The sequence below is a fragment of the Gasterosteus aculeatus genome, chromosome 2, assembly GCF_964276395.1.
Source record: "Gasterosteus aculeatus chromosome 2, fGasAcu3.hap1.1, whole genome shotgun sequence".
NCBI lineage: Eukaryota > Metazoa > Chordata > Actinopteri > Perciformes > Gasterosteidae > Gasterosteus > Gasterosteus aculeatus.
In genome coordinates, this window is record NC_135689.1 from 17,891,392 (window position 1) to 17,907,121 (window position 15,730).

Below are 15,730 nucleotides of genomic sequence, written 5' to 3' on the forward strand. Positions count from 1 at the left end.
TCCTGTTGGATTCGGGTGCGCCGGGGTCCAGTCCCACAAAGCCCACCCGGTGCTTCTTCTCCTCGGCTTGAGTTGGGTAAACCCCGCCGTTCAGAGACTTCTTCACCATCCTGAAGTCGGGACGACTCTACCGAGGATCGTCCGTGTCGTTGCCGCCGCGGGGATGCATCACCGGGCCGGTGTGCCGGTGTGTGTGTGTGTGTGTGTGTGTGTGTGCGCGCGCGTCTCTCTGGAAAACCAATTGCGATAACTAAGCGTCCGCTTTCACAGTCTTCCCCTTCCACCGCGCGCAGCACACGTGCACAGACGGTTCCTCTCCACAGTCGGATCACGTTGGTCATCAGCAATGCAGAAGTTCCGCAATCATAGTCCATGGTCCAGGATATGCAACATTAACCGACACACGCATGCAACCAGCCTTCTTCTATTAATGTTAGAACATCTGGCTGTGTTACAAAAACATTCACTTAAATTCCCTAAAATAAAGTTATCGTTTAAAAGAAAAATGCTGCAAAGATTATGCATGTTCATAAAATATGCACGGCTCTGACATCAGTCAGTGTATCGGATACCTGAAACCATCACAGGCTGTTTGCATTCTGAGGCTGAGCAACGCCAAAAGAATAATGTATTGCCACAATCCGATCTGTCAACATTAAGCGGGAGTGGAGAGGGGGGGGGGGGGGGGGGGGGGGGGAATGTAAATACATGTATGGAATATATGGTATAAACAAAGATATAGAAACTCCTCACATTAGAACACGAGGGAATAACAAGGGAAACAGTCAGACAGTAGAAACTTCTACTGGAGATCATCTGCTTTGCTACTTCAGTGAAACATCATCATCACACTATGAATATTTTTATTTAACAGCTTGTTATCACATTTACAATGATAATCTTAGAAAGATTCAACAAAGATCCTTTGTACAGTTATTTTCAAGCAAAATAAAATTGCAAATAAGGTATATACAAAAAAACATTAGAATAATGTAAAGAAATGTGTAATCATTGACATTTATCTGTCTGGCTACACAAACACGCTGCAGTCATCAGATATTTTAACTAGCAACACATGCTTAAAATTTGATTATGGTACTAATATGGTAACTAATACTGTAATTTGGAGTTTGTACGATGCACACTGCTGAGATTAACAGTGCATTTTATAAGGGAGATAATCATGCACATATCCAGAGCCTCTTATGCTAAAAGAGGGAAGTAGAATTACTGTCGCCATGTTAGGGCCGAGAGATGTTGGGACACTACTCAACATGCTCATTTGGAACCAGTTGCTTTTAAATAAATTACAAAGGCTAATGAGTGCAGCATGTGAAGACAGATTCATGAAACGCTCCTCAAATCTTTTTAAGAGTCAAAAAACAAAAGTCAGTGTCAGTGAGGTTATTCTCAGCAAATACGCTTCTCTGCCAATGCACAGGCATGAATACAAAAGGCTTTATATAATATACTGTGTCCATAAAAATAAACCAATTTAAGTTATAGCATAACTCAGACATATCCTATCTTTTTTTCCCCTCTGACATCATTACAGTCGGTATGTACAAGAAATTAAAATCTTCAGTAAAATAATGTTACTGTGTTTCAATCTGGAAACGATCCCTTAGTTTGCATCATCACTTACAGTACGTTTTGCCAACACTACAACTTGAATGGACCAAATATTGTGCTTGTTTTAATACCCCCAGTGAATACAACAGTTCAAAAACACATAAAAACCATTAAAGGAATCTAAATAATGTCGTAGTTAAGAAGGCAATCCTTCAATAACTATAATTATAATTATTATATTAATAATTTAACAACCTGTCGACTTAGCTGCTGATTGACAAGCAGCCTCGTATGGTTTGCTTTAGCTTCCTTTGTCCTGATTAGCTAGCTTCTGTTTATCTGCCCTCCCTTGCTCTCCCTGAAGATCCCAATAACACTTCCTGGCGTGATAAAAGTCGATACATATAAATAAAATACACAAGCAGTTAGGTCTAAAAAAAAAAAAAGAAAGAAAAAGAAACAGCATGCCGTTGGTCCTTTAAATACTGTTCAATACGTAGCCTGGAATGCTTTTAGATTCTTTAATACCTGATATAGTAGAAGTAAGGGATAAAAATGCTCCTTCTGGACACAATAAATAACTATCCTTCATATAGTGCAGTAATACAGTACTCACACTAAACCTACAGTAATTGCACAGTAACCACATGCAAAGGGCGAAAGAAAGAGTGCCCCCCATCCCCCCTCCCCCGCACACACATTTTATCATCTGTCTTTTTATTTACCGTCGATCCCTACTTTCTGCATCAATTCAGCCGGCTGTATACATGAATACAAGTACTCTACTTCACTAGGGGTCCAAACGTTGAGCCCTGGGGAACACCAGCCAGAGAGAGAGACAGAGGCAGCTCTCTCTCAGTCCAAGGCGAAACGGATAGCATCTGCCTTTAGGATGACACCCCGCTACAGCTAGTTTGGTTAATCCGGTTAAAAGCAACAGCTCTGTTAGGAGCGTAACCAATGTTGGTGTCTTCTGTATGCGGTCTCAAACTGGCCTCTCCCTTTCACCTATTCTATAAACACTTTGTGAACATTTTTGTCAGCCTTGGGTGGACAGACAAGTCTGATGAAGAAACCCCACGGTTCCCAGTAAAACAGCACATGACTAGTCTGGAGCTCCATGCTGCATCAGTCTCACTGTAAGTGCTCCCTAGTAGCTACCATTAGTCAGTCGTACAGTCCAGTTTAGACTGCATGTTGCACTGAGGACTTTTGTGGTGTCCATGGTGGAATGGTCCCTGTATAACTAGGGCAGTTGTGTGGGAGATGGGGGGGAAGCGTCTCTTGGAAAAGAAAGCGGCGAGACCTGTGCTATTGACATCCATCATCATATCTTCCTTTTTCACATTCACCCTTTCTCTGAAGTGACGAGTTTTCTTAGAAATCTCCATCTGACGGTGGCAAACACAGTTTGAAGAGCCTGTAAAAGAAAAAGCTGAAATGAGGACTCGGCTTGGTTTTAACAGCATAGCACGTGCTGGTGGCGTTAGAAGAGGTGCATGGAAGTGTTTCACACAGTACCTTGGGAATGATGGAGGCATCTGGTCCATTACCTTGAGATTTTTAGCAGAGAGCTCGACTCTTGCTCCCTGAAACCAAATGAAAAAAAAACCAGAAAATATTATGCTACAGTCTCTACAATGACCACGTTACTCTGGACGGCTTAGCATTCAAAAGCCTACAATGTCTGGAAATACCTGCTGTAAGTCAGGGCACATTATGTCAAGTTTTATATATGACGGGCACGGTGATTGAAGATTAGTCGTCATTGACACAGTAAATTTGTGCTTACTTAATTTTACAATACATTGTTTTCACTTACAAGCGTGTAAAGTTGTTCAAGTAAATAATTCAAAGCAAATTGTAATTAAAGTACAAACAACTGTATGGTTAAATTGGTTAGTAGTAGGTAGTAGGTAGGTAGTTGTTAAGTTTTACATGAGCCTGTAGTTCTGTGGAACACTTGAGCTCATGACATCAGATAACTTCAAAATAGAACGTGACTTTTGTATTATTGTATATAAATAAATCAATATCAAAAACATCTCACTTTCTATCATTGTCAGAATTATTTCCAAATGCCAAATTACCAGTCCTAGTTCTTACTGAAATAAGTTCTATTAAACCAAATATAGGTGCGAGGCCTGAGCGCTACCTGTTTGCGCATTATATCCATGGTCTGCATGGTGCAGCGCGGCATGAGGCCGTGGTTCCTGGCGAGGATCATCGCCTGCTCCAGTGTCACATTCAGGGAACATCTGCAAAGAACAAAACGGGTTAAGAGGGTTCAGCTGTGCATGTGCCTCCGTAACAAAACACAGAGGCACAACACTTTGTTTTACACAGTGTATTCGATCACGTGTCACACTGTGTTTTTCTCTTTATGTTGAATTCCTTCCCTGTAAAGCACTTTGTGATCCTGGTCTGTATAAAGTGCTCTATTAATACATTCTACTTACTTACTGAATGGGGTTGTTCCCAAACAACACCTCGAAGTACAACTGTACATAAAGCAGTGCGGCGTCGCTGGGTTTCTCTCTAGTCTGGCGTTGCTACACACTGACCTCTGCATGCCGGTGCCACACATGGTGATGTGGCAGGCCCCCAGGCGGTTACACAGCTCCGAGGACACGCACAGCACGCTGACACCCGACGGGTGGCCTTGGGCGCTCGGGCGCACGTTGACGTATGACTGCATCAGTCGACAAAGGTCGTCCAGGGTGTTGAGGGGTCGAAGGAGCTGTGAGGAGCAGACGCAGAGGGGGGGGGGGGGGGTCAGTGCGTCACACTAACTGCAAATGAGAGGTTGACCACAGGGAAAGTGTCCATCTTACCAAGTCGGTTAGCGTAGCGCTACGTTTTAAAGGCTGTGCTTGTTTATGTCCTACGCTTAATACGGAAGGGTTACACGGGAATATCGGGAAAAAAACAAAAAAAACAATAGATGTATTACGTGTTGGTGTGAAATATTGTCTGTAGATCGCTGCGCCTTCTCTTCAGATTAATGGGAATACTGCTTTAACCTCTGGAAACAATGTCTGCAGAATATGTTACTATGGACTTGGGAGTTAAGTGTCTCTTTAAATTAGTGCAAAATACAATTGATCTGTATTGGAAACAAGTGGATTGGTCTCCAACCACTTTTCAATATTCAATACTAAACTAAGAAGAGTCACTGACTTGTTAAGATGCTGCAGCAGCAAATATAAAGAGGAAATCATTGAGTACGACACAAAGAGGTTCTGGAGACTTTCTTTAGAAAGACAATAAAAACCTGAGAATGAGGCACTACAATTGAAAACTATGTTCTATTCAGCTTTAATCACTGGAATCTAGTTCAGCTACAGTCAGTGTGGGACACTAGGATCTGTTTCCTAATCTAATCACCTCCGGGGTTCAGATGGATGCAGTTTAATAATGTTGAGGTTAGTTGGAGTTAATAGGGGAGTCCTGGCAAACTAGTGGAGGGTGCGGATTCAACTCAAGTACATCTTACTTTTGAAATGCTTGGTCGCAGGTCTCTAACTTCAAGGCCCAGTATCTGTGCTTGCATTTATATCCAGTCACAACGTTATATAAAAATGGACTCATGTTACAAGAACAGGGTACAATTGGAAAAACCACAAAGAGTGCAAAGTAGAATTAGTGTATATTTACCTGGTCTATCTTCATCGCTGTGGTGTTCGAGTCTGTCGGGAGATTTGACTTCTCCAAATAAAAAGCCCTGTTGGGGAAAAACACATAACTAGTTCCATCTTGTCCTGAGATCGTCAGAGTTTTTCTCCTCTGACTCAATCTGTGTGAGAGCGGAGTCATCTGGCATCTGGAGCCCTTCACTTTAGAGAATATGTGTCTATTACAGTACACGTTTTATTATTTGTTGATGTTGCATTAGCAATCAAAGCCATGTTATTATAATCACTATCATTTAAACAGACCAATAAACAATAACAATTCAATGGAAATTAAGAATACTTCAGTCATATATGCAGCTCTATAAATATTTTATGAGCCTAAATTTCTGAATATATTTTCCACTTCTTTAAAAAAAAACATTGTATTTTGCACATGTGATATCTAAAAGAAATATGATGCAGACAGATAATCACAAAAGTACACCAGTCACTGTTAACCAAATTCCTATCAAAGGCGGTTTGATGATCAGTCGGATGTGATGCATAAATATCACACCAGCCGATTAGCACACGAGCCACTGGGACGCGGCCAGTTCTCACCTTGAACAACTCTAGACCTTGAAACTTGTTCAGACAGCAGTCCAAGCTGCACGTCTGCCAGCTTGTGCACCACAGGGTGGACTCTCCCTTTAAGGGGGAGAATATCCCAAGCCCTGGTGAGGAATTTGACGCAGTAGAGAATGACGTACCTGAGCCGGCGGTAGTAGGCCTTCACCTTCTCCAGAGAGACGGCGTTGGTGCACTGCTGGAACTCCTCCATGGCTGCGTAGTCGTGCTGGGACACGCCCTCCGGACGCTCCAGGGCTGGACGAAACATTTAGATCAACACATCGCACACATGGCCACGTGTCCTTCAACTTAAACCCTCGCATTTTAAAACATCAGCAGGGTACCAACTTTCCCGAACATCATTTTGATTACTGACTGTCCATCTGAAGTCCATCCGATCCAACCAGCCTAGAGCGTGAAATTAACCTCCAATGTGAAACATTTTCACAAGTGTCTTAAATCACCTTACTTAGGTTTTTTAACCCATAAGAGGACATATGGTGCTCATATGTATAGCCAGACACTCTGGCTCTGGATGACACAAACTTCAGCACCGGCGGTAGCGTAACAGCCGACCCCCCATGAGCAGTAAAGACTATTTTCCACTAGGTGGCAACGTTCAGCCACAGACGTCATTGGCTGAATGGATCTGAAGCTGCGATGTAGCACTTGGTTCCAGTTCAACACATGAGAATGAAATGAGCCCTGTCATCGGGTTAGTATTCCAACTGGTGCTCATCTGTGGAGGTATAATGTCTATTTTGCAGACGGGCATGATGCCCAATGGCGGCCATTCTCCTCGGGCCAACAGAGACCGATGGACAACTAGAAGAAGTCTAATTATTGTCAGCAGAAAGTATTGGTGCACAGATGTTCTATTCTTACCCCTGGTGAAGAGGACGGTCTGCAGCTTGAGGCTGCCTCCGTTTTGCAGCCGGGTGGGCAGCTCGCTGAAGTGACAGCTGTCCAGGTACAGAGTGACCCGCAGGGCCTGCCGGCTGCCCTCCACCTGGTAACACACCGGCGTGTCTGCAATGCACAGATACAGGCAGCTCCATTAGCATTTGGGCTGTTCACGCAGCACAGGAGAACGGTGAGGGGCTGTGCAGCTAGTGACCCCTCTCGTTATAGACTTCAGAGTGAAAAGGAACGCGTCTAAAAGTCCACATCTCAACCGTGCTGGATGCTGAGTTATTGAGCTTTTTTTTTTTTACCATGAGGGATAAAACTAAAATCCCTGCAGACGTAACAGAAACAGCCTCGTCAAAACTGAATGAAAACTCTCGTGCCCAGCAAAGCCTTCATTTGAACTGCACGGTAACAGAAAGTCCATTTAAATATAACATCGGTATAACCGCGTTAAATCATTTTGGGAAAATCTGCCAGACACGAACCGTTGTTTGTTTTTAATGTAGCAGCTTCTGCCAAATACACTGCAGACATAAGATTGTTTTTTAAAGAAACAGAATTAAAGTCCACATTACTGAGCAGTACAAATGGACAGAGGTTGGTGCATCTGTTAAATCTTTCTCCCCCCCGTGTGGTTTACTAGAATGTGTCATTACTTTATCACTTGTGAGAAATCTTTTACAATTCTATTAACAGTATATGACCAGTAATAACGTAGAACACAAACTTCTGACTGTGACACATGAGCTTAGTTAAGGGAGAAGAACAGAGCTCTAATCCTGTGGAATTGGCCGTGATGCCTCAGACTGTGATGATCACACAATTGTGCCTCACCAATAGCTCCCGGTTAGTCGGAGATGAGCTAATCTATGCTATGAGCTAATCAATACTGCCCAATGAATGCTGCCGCCACGAACCATTCGATCCGCCTGCACTGCAGCAGTCTGAGCAGAAAATGCAGTTTGTTTTTTACATCAAGGTACGTACGTATTACGAAGTATGAATGAACGAGTCAGCATGTGTGTTGGTTTGCATGTTTGTGCAAAATATTCACATGCCACATTAAATACTTTCTGCTGCAGAACGTGATCCTGAAATAACAAAACCCCGTTTCAGTTGTCGCCCTGCCTCCCAGAATGGGAATTGCACGTGGTGCTTTTCCTTTTCCGGCCACATTGAGGCGGCTGACAGGAGAACCGGTTCAGGACGCGATCCTCCTTTTGCACCTGCTGGCTTTAAGGCTTCTGCTGGCTGGCGAGCCCATTCCATGAATACAGGTACGGGGGTTATTAAAAGGCATGAATGCGCCCAGGGCAACGCTCACAATGGCCACTATAACAACAACCTCCCTGTTGAAATGAGTGCAGTGCACTCTTCTATTAAAATCCTTACTTGCTCCGACCTTGAGCTGTGTGGTGGGCTGCAGACATTTATGCAGTGGAGTATTGTTTGCATATATATCTATCACCGCCTCCGTGTGTGTCGGTATTTCATGTGTCTCAGAGCGGCACCCTGGTGTGAGGCTGCATGCTGTGGCATTGATGAAGATGATTTGTGGGGCCACAGCGGTGTTGTTTTAGCTTCCTATTCAGTCGCGGCCCATTAAAGAGAAAACAAAATCTTCAATGACAAAATGTCAATTTCGCTCTCAATGGCTTCCATGCACCCACACAATGGAACTTTATTCAGAGTTGGTTGAACCATACAGCTGCTCATTAGCAGCGGGGGGGGGGCGGGTGGTGAATGGGCAGAGTCAGTCTTTCGTGATGGAGCCTCTTACTTGCGACGAGACACTCATCCTCCAGTTGCCTGAAGAACACAGTGACTTTGTCCAAGTCCAACAGGGCCGCCTTGGTGTCCTCCAGCATGGTCCGCTCCTCTTTCTGCCAGGGGAGGGGAGAATAAAAAAAAAGAAGAGTTCAGTCGTGGCGCGATAAGAGGTGCCACGCAGCAGAGGACAGCTGCATTGCCAGAAACCCTTAAGGAACCGGGAGACGGGGCTGCATCGTGGACGCAGCGGGACGCCCCGGCTGCTCGATGTGCGCTCACCAGGTGTGGTGCCAGTGTGGACTGGAAGTGCAGCAGCACTCCGATGACGGATATCTGCTCCAGCCACTTGCGGCTGGTCTCCTTGCCGTCCTCCTGGTACTCGCCGGCGTTGTTGAACCGCGACCGCAGCGCCGCCAGCAGCTGCTCCGCCAGCGTGCACAGGGCGCCCGTCGCCGCCTGGCAGAAGATCACATCTCGCCGCAGCTGAAGAGACGTGTCTGTTGTCGGGGAGTGCAGGTAGGGGAGGGGGGGGGGCAGAGGAGGGTTAAGGCATTTCTATTTCTCATGGTAAGCTTCCTGGTTACACATGGAGTGTCTCCGCTACAAATATTTTATTCCATGGATCCCGAGAGGAAATCTCCCATCACATTAACCAGCACCGTATGCCACTGTGCACAGTTCAAAGGGAGCGGAGCGTCATGTGCTCTGACACCAAGACCTCGTGCCTGCACTGATATTCAAAACAAAAACAGTGCTGAAAGACACATTTTCCCAACATCTGCTTTATTGCAAAAAAAATAAAGCAGATGTTGAAATGTATTTAGTGGTGAAATCAAAACATACTGACATATGGCTATGATATTAGGCTGTTCAATATTAATACAAAAGTGGACGTGGATTATTACTCATGTGACAAACTGAAAGAAACAACATTGACGTTTAATCCTGTGGCATTACATCCTCCACATCAAACAGATATTTCTGTTATAACTTAGTAACTTTGAAGATGTCTTAAGGACCTGCAGATGCTCGGCTGTAGAAGCAGCTGCATTTTCATATGATGGATGACCTCATTTGCAAAGCTGTTGGAATCATTCAAAATACTCCAGTTATGAGATATTTCCTGCTGCCTGTGGCCGAATTCTGCAGAATCTAGACCGCTCTTCGGGTGGTTTTATGGACAATTGGAGCAGGTATTTATCTATCGCTTTGACTTTGAACTCTGTGTTACACTACCTGTGCACTTCAGCAGAGCCAGGAGAAGCTGGTTCTTTCCATCTGTGGGGACAGAAGGAAAACAAGATGACTTTTGAATTGAAACTACATGAATCACGTGCGCCGTGTGCCGTGTGTGTGTTTGTGCTAACCGTCCACGAATCTCTGCAGGCTCTCCACCAGGGTTTTGATGGAGCTGGGGAGGTTCCAAGGGTCCTCCTGGATGTTCTTGTGGATGATGTGGCGACAGCGAACCGTCCAATCTTCTGTTTGGCGGAACTCTGTTTAACAAGGAACGTGTGAGCGCGTGCATCTGTTGCGGAACACCATCAACATGACAAGAACTCACACACGGACATGCATACGTACCCGGTTGGGTGTGGTCAGAGTAAAAGTGCTTGGTCTCCTCACAGGCCTTAGACATGACTGCTCCTTTGAGTAGGCAGTTGATGGAGTCCACCTGTGGGCAGGGAATGAAGCACACACACACACACAGTCAGTCAGTGCGAGTGTGTGAGGAGGAAGACAGAATGGAGGAAGAAAAGGAGGTCACAGGGAAGATGAAGGATCTCGATTTGGGGATACAAAACTTCCAAATATATGAAGCGATAAGTCCAAGCCGAAGCCCTGAGCTCACCTGGTTGAAAAGGTGCTCGAGGCAGCCGTGCAGCTTGTCCTGCTTGTCCGAGGAGATCCTCATGTCACACGGCAGCTCGTCCCCTAGCAACGGGAAAATAAAAAACACAGGACAACACGTGTCATCGGTTTTAATTTAGATTCCGACGAAAAAGATTAGAGGGGATGAAAGCCACTAAATCGTTTCAATAGAAATGCCTGATAGTGTAAATGAAAAAAAGACATCAACCCACATTGGACGCATACAGCTCACGGCGCAACTAATGTGGCTGCGGGGTTACGAAATGTGTCTGAACTATCTGACTGTGGTCGCCGCCATGAAACATCTGCAATTTTTCTATTTTGGTGCAGTGGAAGCATGACACACGATGAATGTGATCGCAAACTAAAAGAGAAATCACACTTTCATGCACACAGCCAATACGTCTGACACTCAGGAAGCGTGCATTGGCTTCAGCCTCGCTCATGTTGTTTACCTTAAATTGTCTTTACTCTCTAGCCAACGAGAAGGAGGGTCACATCAGATTTAGGGTGAGATATTGTACATTTCCTTTACCTGATCCCATCTCGTCGCTTCCCAGGTACGAGCTGTTACTTCGCACACTGGTGTAGGACAGGACCGAGTCTCTGTTGCTGTTGCATTCACTGTAACAGAGGACACACACACAATTTTAAATGCACAATAAAGCAAAGGCTTCATTCCGTTCTCAAACCACAGAGAGGATTTGGAGAGCTGCGTCTTGTAATTATGCTGCCAAGTAATCCTTCTGATTGTAAATGCCTTTTTTTGATTTACAGTATGAGAGACCGAAAGGTAATTAAACGTTTCACACAGCAACCAACCGCCACAGGTTTACACACTGCCACACATTTTACAGATTAACCAACACACTGGACTTGAATGCTGATATGGAGCTGGCCTCTCTGCACACGCACACATGCTCTTTGTAGCTGGCTGTGTTCCTCCGGGCTGAGACTTACAACTCCCCAAAACGGCCTGGTATTTATAGTCATGCGTCTACGTGATTCAACATGATTACCGGGAGCACGTGGAAGATTTATGTGACTCAAATTATACTTTGCTCCGAGTCAGCAAGCTGTAGCCTTCGCAGGAGCAGTGTGTGATTCACGGGCTCGATTACCATGACAAGCGGAACCACGGGCGCCTACAAGAGACGTCAATGCAGGGACCTTGTCTTGTTTGAGGAGCCCAAATGGGCTGGAGGACAATGTGGGGGAGCAGAGGTTGGATATCACCTGCCGGGTTACTTTGTGGTGCCTAATTTGTGTGTGTGTGTGTGTGTGTGTGTGTGTGTGTGTGTGTGTGTGTGTGAGAGAAAGAGTGAGAGTGTGTGTTTGTGGTGCCTGGCTACGTCAGAGCTGCTCCAATTATGGGGGAGCGAGTTAATACGACGGTCTTTTAGTAGTTTGGCTGGAATTCTCTGCTGGCATTCAGTCACACACACTCATAAGAACACACTGTGTATGAACTAGTTTGGTACTCTTTGGCTGAATTCAAACACACACCAACACTCTCTCACACCCTCCAACACAAACACACTAAAAAAGTAACCACACACATCCTGCCAAAAGTGTGAGCACCATTGTAACAATTATCCTGCTTGAAGTAGTGAATCTGGCTTGAACCTAAAAAACACACACACACACACACACACACACACACACACACACACACACACACACACACACACTTTGTTAACTGTAGCCATGTCCTATTTGCAAACGGTCTAGATGTATCATTCACAGTGGAACGAATGCATAAACCTAAAAAATGCCACGGCGCAGACTGAAACCACTTGAATGGTTTGCGTAGCATTAACAGACATATTGTCCCACAAAGGATCCACAGTAGAAACCGAGGAACTACTCGGCTCCTAAAAGGCTTCAACGACTTTTGGGAGCGACGGCTTCAGGGACAAAACGGAAAACAAACTATAGTGTTTTGAATTGAATGATTGCGTAAGGAAGCAAGGGGGGAAAAAAGGAAAGTGGGAGATTCGTAGAGGAAACATTCTGAGGAAACAAATGACACAAACAGGAGTGTTGGAATTGTTAAGTGATGAAGGCCATTCAATCGGTCGAGATGCATTCTGAAGCCTGGAGGGACCTGGAATCTGTTCCAGCTGGATCCGGACGCAGTCCTTTTAATTTCAGACAAAAAGGTCCTGGCAGCGTCATACGAAGATACAGGAGCCAAAGGTTTATGAGGATGCAGCGAAGCACTACTTCATCGCCAGGTCTTTCTTCCCTCCTCATTTCTGCCTTTGACCCCCCCCTTCTGTCCTCGCTCTCACATTATGCTCCTCAGGCAGGGACCTCCGACTGTTGAGTCTGTCGCCACCTCTGGCTTTCATGTCTGATTCTCTCTGACTCAAGACTCAACGGAAAAAGGTTTCACCGCTTTATGAAACACAGTAGCAGCTTTCATCACAGCTGCTTGGTCCACGTTCACTGCACAGCCTCGGACTGCTACTTCTAGGGGCGAGGTGTGTGGGGGGGGGTCCAAACCCTGAGTCAACACTTGACAGTGCCTGGAAGTAGGAGTGTGTGCGCAGCAAACAACATTTCTCCAGAGCGTTTTTTTGCGATGAGGTAGTCCTGTTTCACATGGCGTGGCCTTAATGACAGAGTGGGTGAGGAGGCTGCGCCCCAAACATTTGGCTCTGTTACGCACCAGCCCACCACACCGACAACCAATAACTACATCTTAGTGGGTGGTGGAGGGTGAGGCTCAGTGGAGAACTGCCCAGTAAACCATGCGCCCGAACACACACACACACACACACACACACACACACACACACGCAGAAACATCTGAATGAACTCACAACGAGCAAATGACATAACCAGAACCGACCAAAACATTTAAGTCATTTTTAGCCCTCGATCGCAGTAAAAAAAAAGAGCAACATCTGGAATGACTTTGAGAGAGGGGGGGTGGTGGGGGCTGATGAGCATTATGGGTTCGTAGGGTAAAGTAGTTTCAATGTTTTGAAGTCCACAGTTACAAATCCAGGTGTGAAAGACGTATCCGATGTGCCTATAGAAGCTAAATATCGATGTCCTGCTTCATACCAGCTAGCGCATAGAGAAGAGACATATGCGTCTATGTACCTTTTCAGCCCGAGAGCTCATAACCAGATTACATTCCAATATTTACAAACATTTCCTTGATCAAGCGTTACCTGTAGGAGTCCCTGTAGCTCATGGTGTCGTGGCCCGAGTCCTCCTGGTCCTCCTCGTTCACCTTGAAGCAGACCCTTTTGATGCCGCCCTGCTCCACTTTGTCCTGGTCGACGGCGTCGTCGCTGGGGGCCAGAGAGGGGGGCTGACTCGGCTCGTAGGCCGGAGGCTCCCCACCCTCCCCTTGGAGTTGCGTGGGCTCGGTGATAGACGACAAGAGGCTAAAAGGAGGGGCGACGTGCATGAATACATGAAATAAAAAGTGGCTAATGTGTTTTTTAGTACATATGTATAAATGTATAGAGTACATTGGAGTGACATCATTCACTACTATGCTTATATCTTTATCATCATACAGCACGCGCAGACGTAGTCTTCACAACAACATCCAGACTCACTGTCACGCCCCTTCCTCGGCACTGACACAAAATAAGAGTCTCTTTCTCTTGATGTTATCCTGGCCGCACTCCCTGTTCCTGTTCCTGAGCCCGGGCCCATAAATATTTTGGACCTAAAGAATGTTCCTTTTGTAAATCCTCAGTTTTAAACAAGGCAAAAGGGCAGGCAGACAAAGAGAGGCTGACAAACAGCCTCGGGAGGCTGCTGTTGGGATAACAGCTCCTTGCTTTTTATGCAGAGATCTCTAAATGTCACCGGGAAGGCTACGAAAATAGTCCACTCACATCTAAACACCAGTGGAATACAAATGTTTGAGCGGAGCTGAAAATAGCGCCTGGATGGATATTGATTTCATGGATTTTGATTTCATAGATGACGCCTGTTTTACGATGTTAAAGCGGTGAAATCTTTTAGTTGCTCAAAAGGATGTAAACGAAACTGTGAGACTTACACGTCTATCTGAGCGACGTACTGCCTCATCTCCCTCACAGCGACGTCCAGCCGGCTGTACAAGTGAATGTAGGCGTCCTGGGTCTCCGTGTCTTCCTGCTTGAGCAGGAAGCTCAACCCGCCTTCCCCGCGGCCGCCCCGCCGGCTCTCCGTCGACCCATCGCCTCCGTCTACCCTCACCTCCCCGCCCTCCTCCTCCTCCTCCTCCTCCTCGTCCCCGTCCAGGCCGGAGCAGCTCCAAGAGGGAGCGCCCATACTGGTCACACAGTGCTGGGTGTGGGACATGGGGTTCAGTTGTGCTGCAGGATGGATACAGACGGGAGAATACATGGTCACAGGAGGTAAGAGAAACAGACTTCACTATAAGATTTGCATCACATTAGCAGAGATGTTCAAAAACCTTCAAAAATAACAGTTTCGTCTTCTTAAAACAACTTCGTAAAAGGGGCCCTAGTGCAACTGCTATGCACAAGGGCGCCAATTTTTTTGTGGGTTAAATGCCAAACAGCAATAACTTGAGAAATCCTAAAACCGCAGACAGATAAAGTTCTTGGGGTGTGCCTAATCAATGCACACAGCACACGTTACATTTATATACAGTTCACGCACATTCCAGACGTCCCTTAACAATGCAGGGTATGGTGCCAGACGAAAGAATAGTTCCGCCTCACGTAGTAAGCCTAAATTCCTCCTATGCTACAGACTGAGACAGACTCGTCTCCTTTACTTCAGTCTGGGAGAGCCGTCGGGTTCGCACACTGAAGAGCAGTGGCGTCATCCAGACGTGCTTTTTCAGACGTGCGACTTGTAACGATGGCGACGAGGCGAGGCGTTCCTGGATCGCCGACAACGATGCCAGCCTTGTTGTATGTTCAGAAGCTAAAGATTGGCCAGAGGACGGGGTACTTCTTCCTTTCTTTATGGACACAGGATTTCTTGACGTTGATAATCAAAAGTTATTTTCATGGGCTTAGTTGGGGGTTTTGCTGTCTTGTCTTGATTTAAGAGTTAAGTAAGGGGGTAAGCAGGATCTGCCAAGCAGGCAGACACGAGTCCGACAGGATGGGGAGTCAGTTTCTGTCCTGGCTGAGGAATGTAAGGTCTGCGGGTCAACTAGAAGATTTACCAGCCAAAGGGGGGTTAGAGACACACCAACACTATTCAACATACACACTCTGTTTACGATGTTTACGTTAAGTCAGGAGTCTGGACATTGGATGTGACCGGATCTTAGATGCGGGAGGTGGAAGGTCCTCCTCTACGCCAGTTTAGGGCCAATAGAAATATTTCCTTCTCTGTCTTTCAAGGGTTATAAAACATGATGTTCTTGC

At 45.8% G+C, this 15,730-nt stretch overlaps 2 protein-coding genes across 3 annotated transcripts in view; both read right to left on the reverse strand.

The window, feature by feature from the left end:
* LOC120829627 (potassium voltage-gated channel subfamily KQT member 2) overlaps window positions 1–583 on the reverse strand; it is a 21,471-nt gene extending 20,888 nt beyond the window's left edge. The window contains exon 1 of the mRNA XM_078086269.1: window positions 3–583. Within this exon, the coding sequence (XP_077942395.1) occupies window positions 3–109 (107 nt within the window). The 5' untranslated portion in view covers window positions 110–583. The remainder of the gene's footprint in view (window positions 1–2) is intronic.
* A 263-nt stretch (window positions 584–846) lies between these two features.
* Window positions 847–15,730, reverse strand: part of prex1 (phosphatidylinositol-3,4,5-trisphosphate-dependent Rac exchange factor 1) — a 69,093-nt gene continuing 54,209 nt past the window's right edge. The window contains exons 25-41 of one of the 2 annotated variants that reach the window (XM_040194209.2): window positions 14,401–14,698; window positions 13,553–13,771; window positions 10,903–10,991; window positions 10,348–10,430; window positions 10,080–10,170; window positions 9,863–9,991; window positions 9,732–9,773; window positions 8,775–8,992; window positions 8,506–8,608; window positions 6,702–6,845; window positions 5,957–6,071; window positions 5,230–5,296; window positions 5,069–5,113; window positions 4,137–4,312; window positions 3,728–3,830; window positions 3,094–3,161; window positions 847–2,992 (exon numbers count right to left, since the gene is read on the reverse strand). In XM_040194209.2, coding sequence (XP_040050143.2) covers window positions 2,950–2,992; window positions 3,094–3,161; window positions 3,728–3,830; window positions 4,137–4,312; window positions 5,069–5,113; window positions 5,230–5,296; window positions 5,957–6,071; window positions 6,702–6,845; window positions 8,506–8,608; window positions 8,775–8,992; window positions 9,732–9,773; window positions 9,863–9,991; window positions 10,080–10,170; window positions 10,348–10,430; window positions 10,903–10,991; window positions 13,553–13,771; window positions 14,401–14,698 — 2,033 coding nt within the window. In that variant the 3' untranslated portion in view covers window positions 847–2,949. The remainder of the gene's footprint in view (window positions 2,993–3,093; window positions 3,162–3,727; window positions 3,831–4,136; window positions 4,313–5,068; window positions 5,114–5,229; window positions 5,297–5,956; window positions 6,072–6,701; window positions 6,846–8,505; window positions 8,609–8,774; window positions 8,993–9,731; window positions 9,774–9,862; window positions 9,992–10,079; window positions 10,171–10,347; window positions 10,431–10,902; window positions 10,992–13,552; window positions 13,772–14,400; window positions 14,699–15,730) is intronic. The other variant, XM_040194210.2, reaches the window with a different exon arrangement.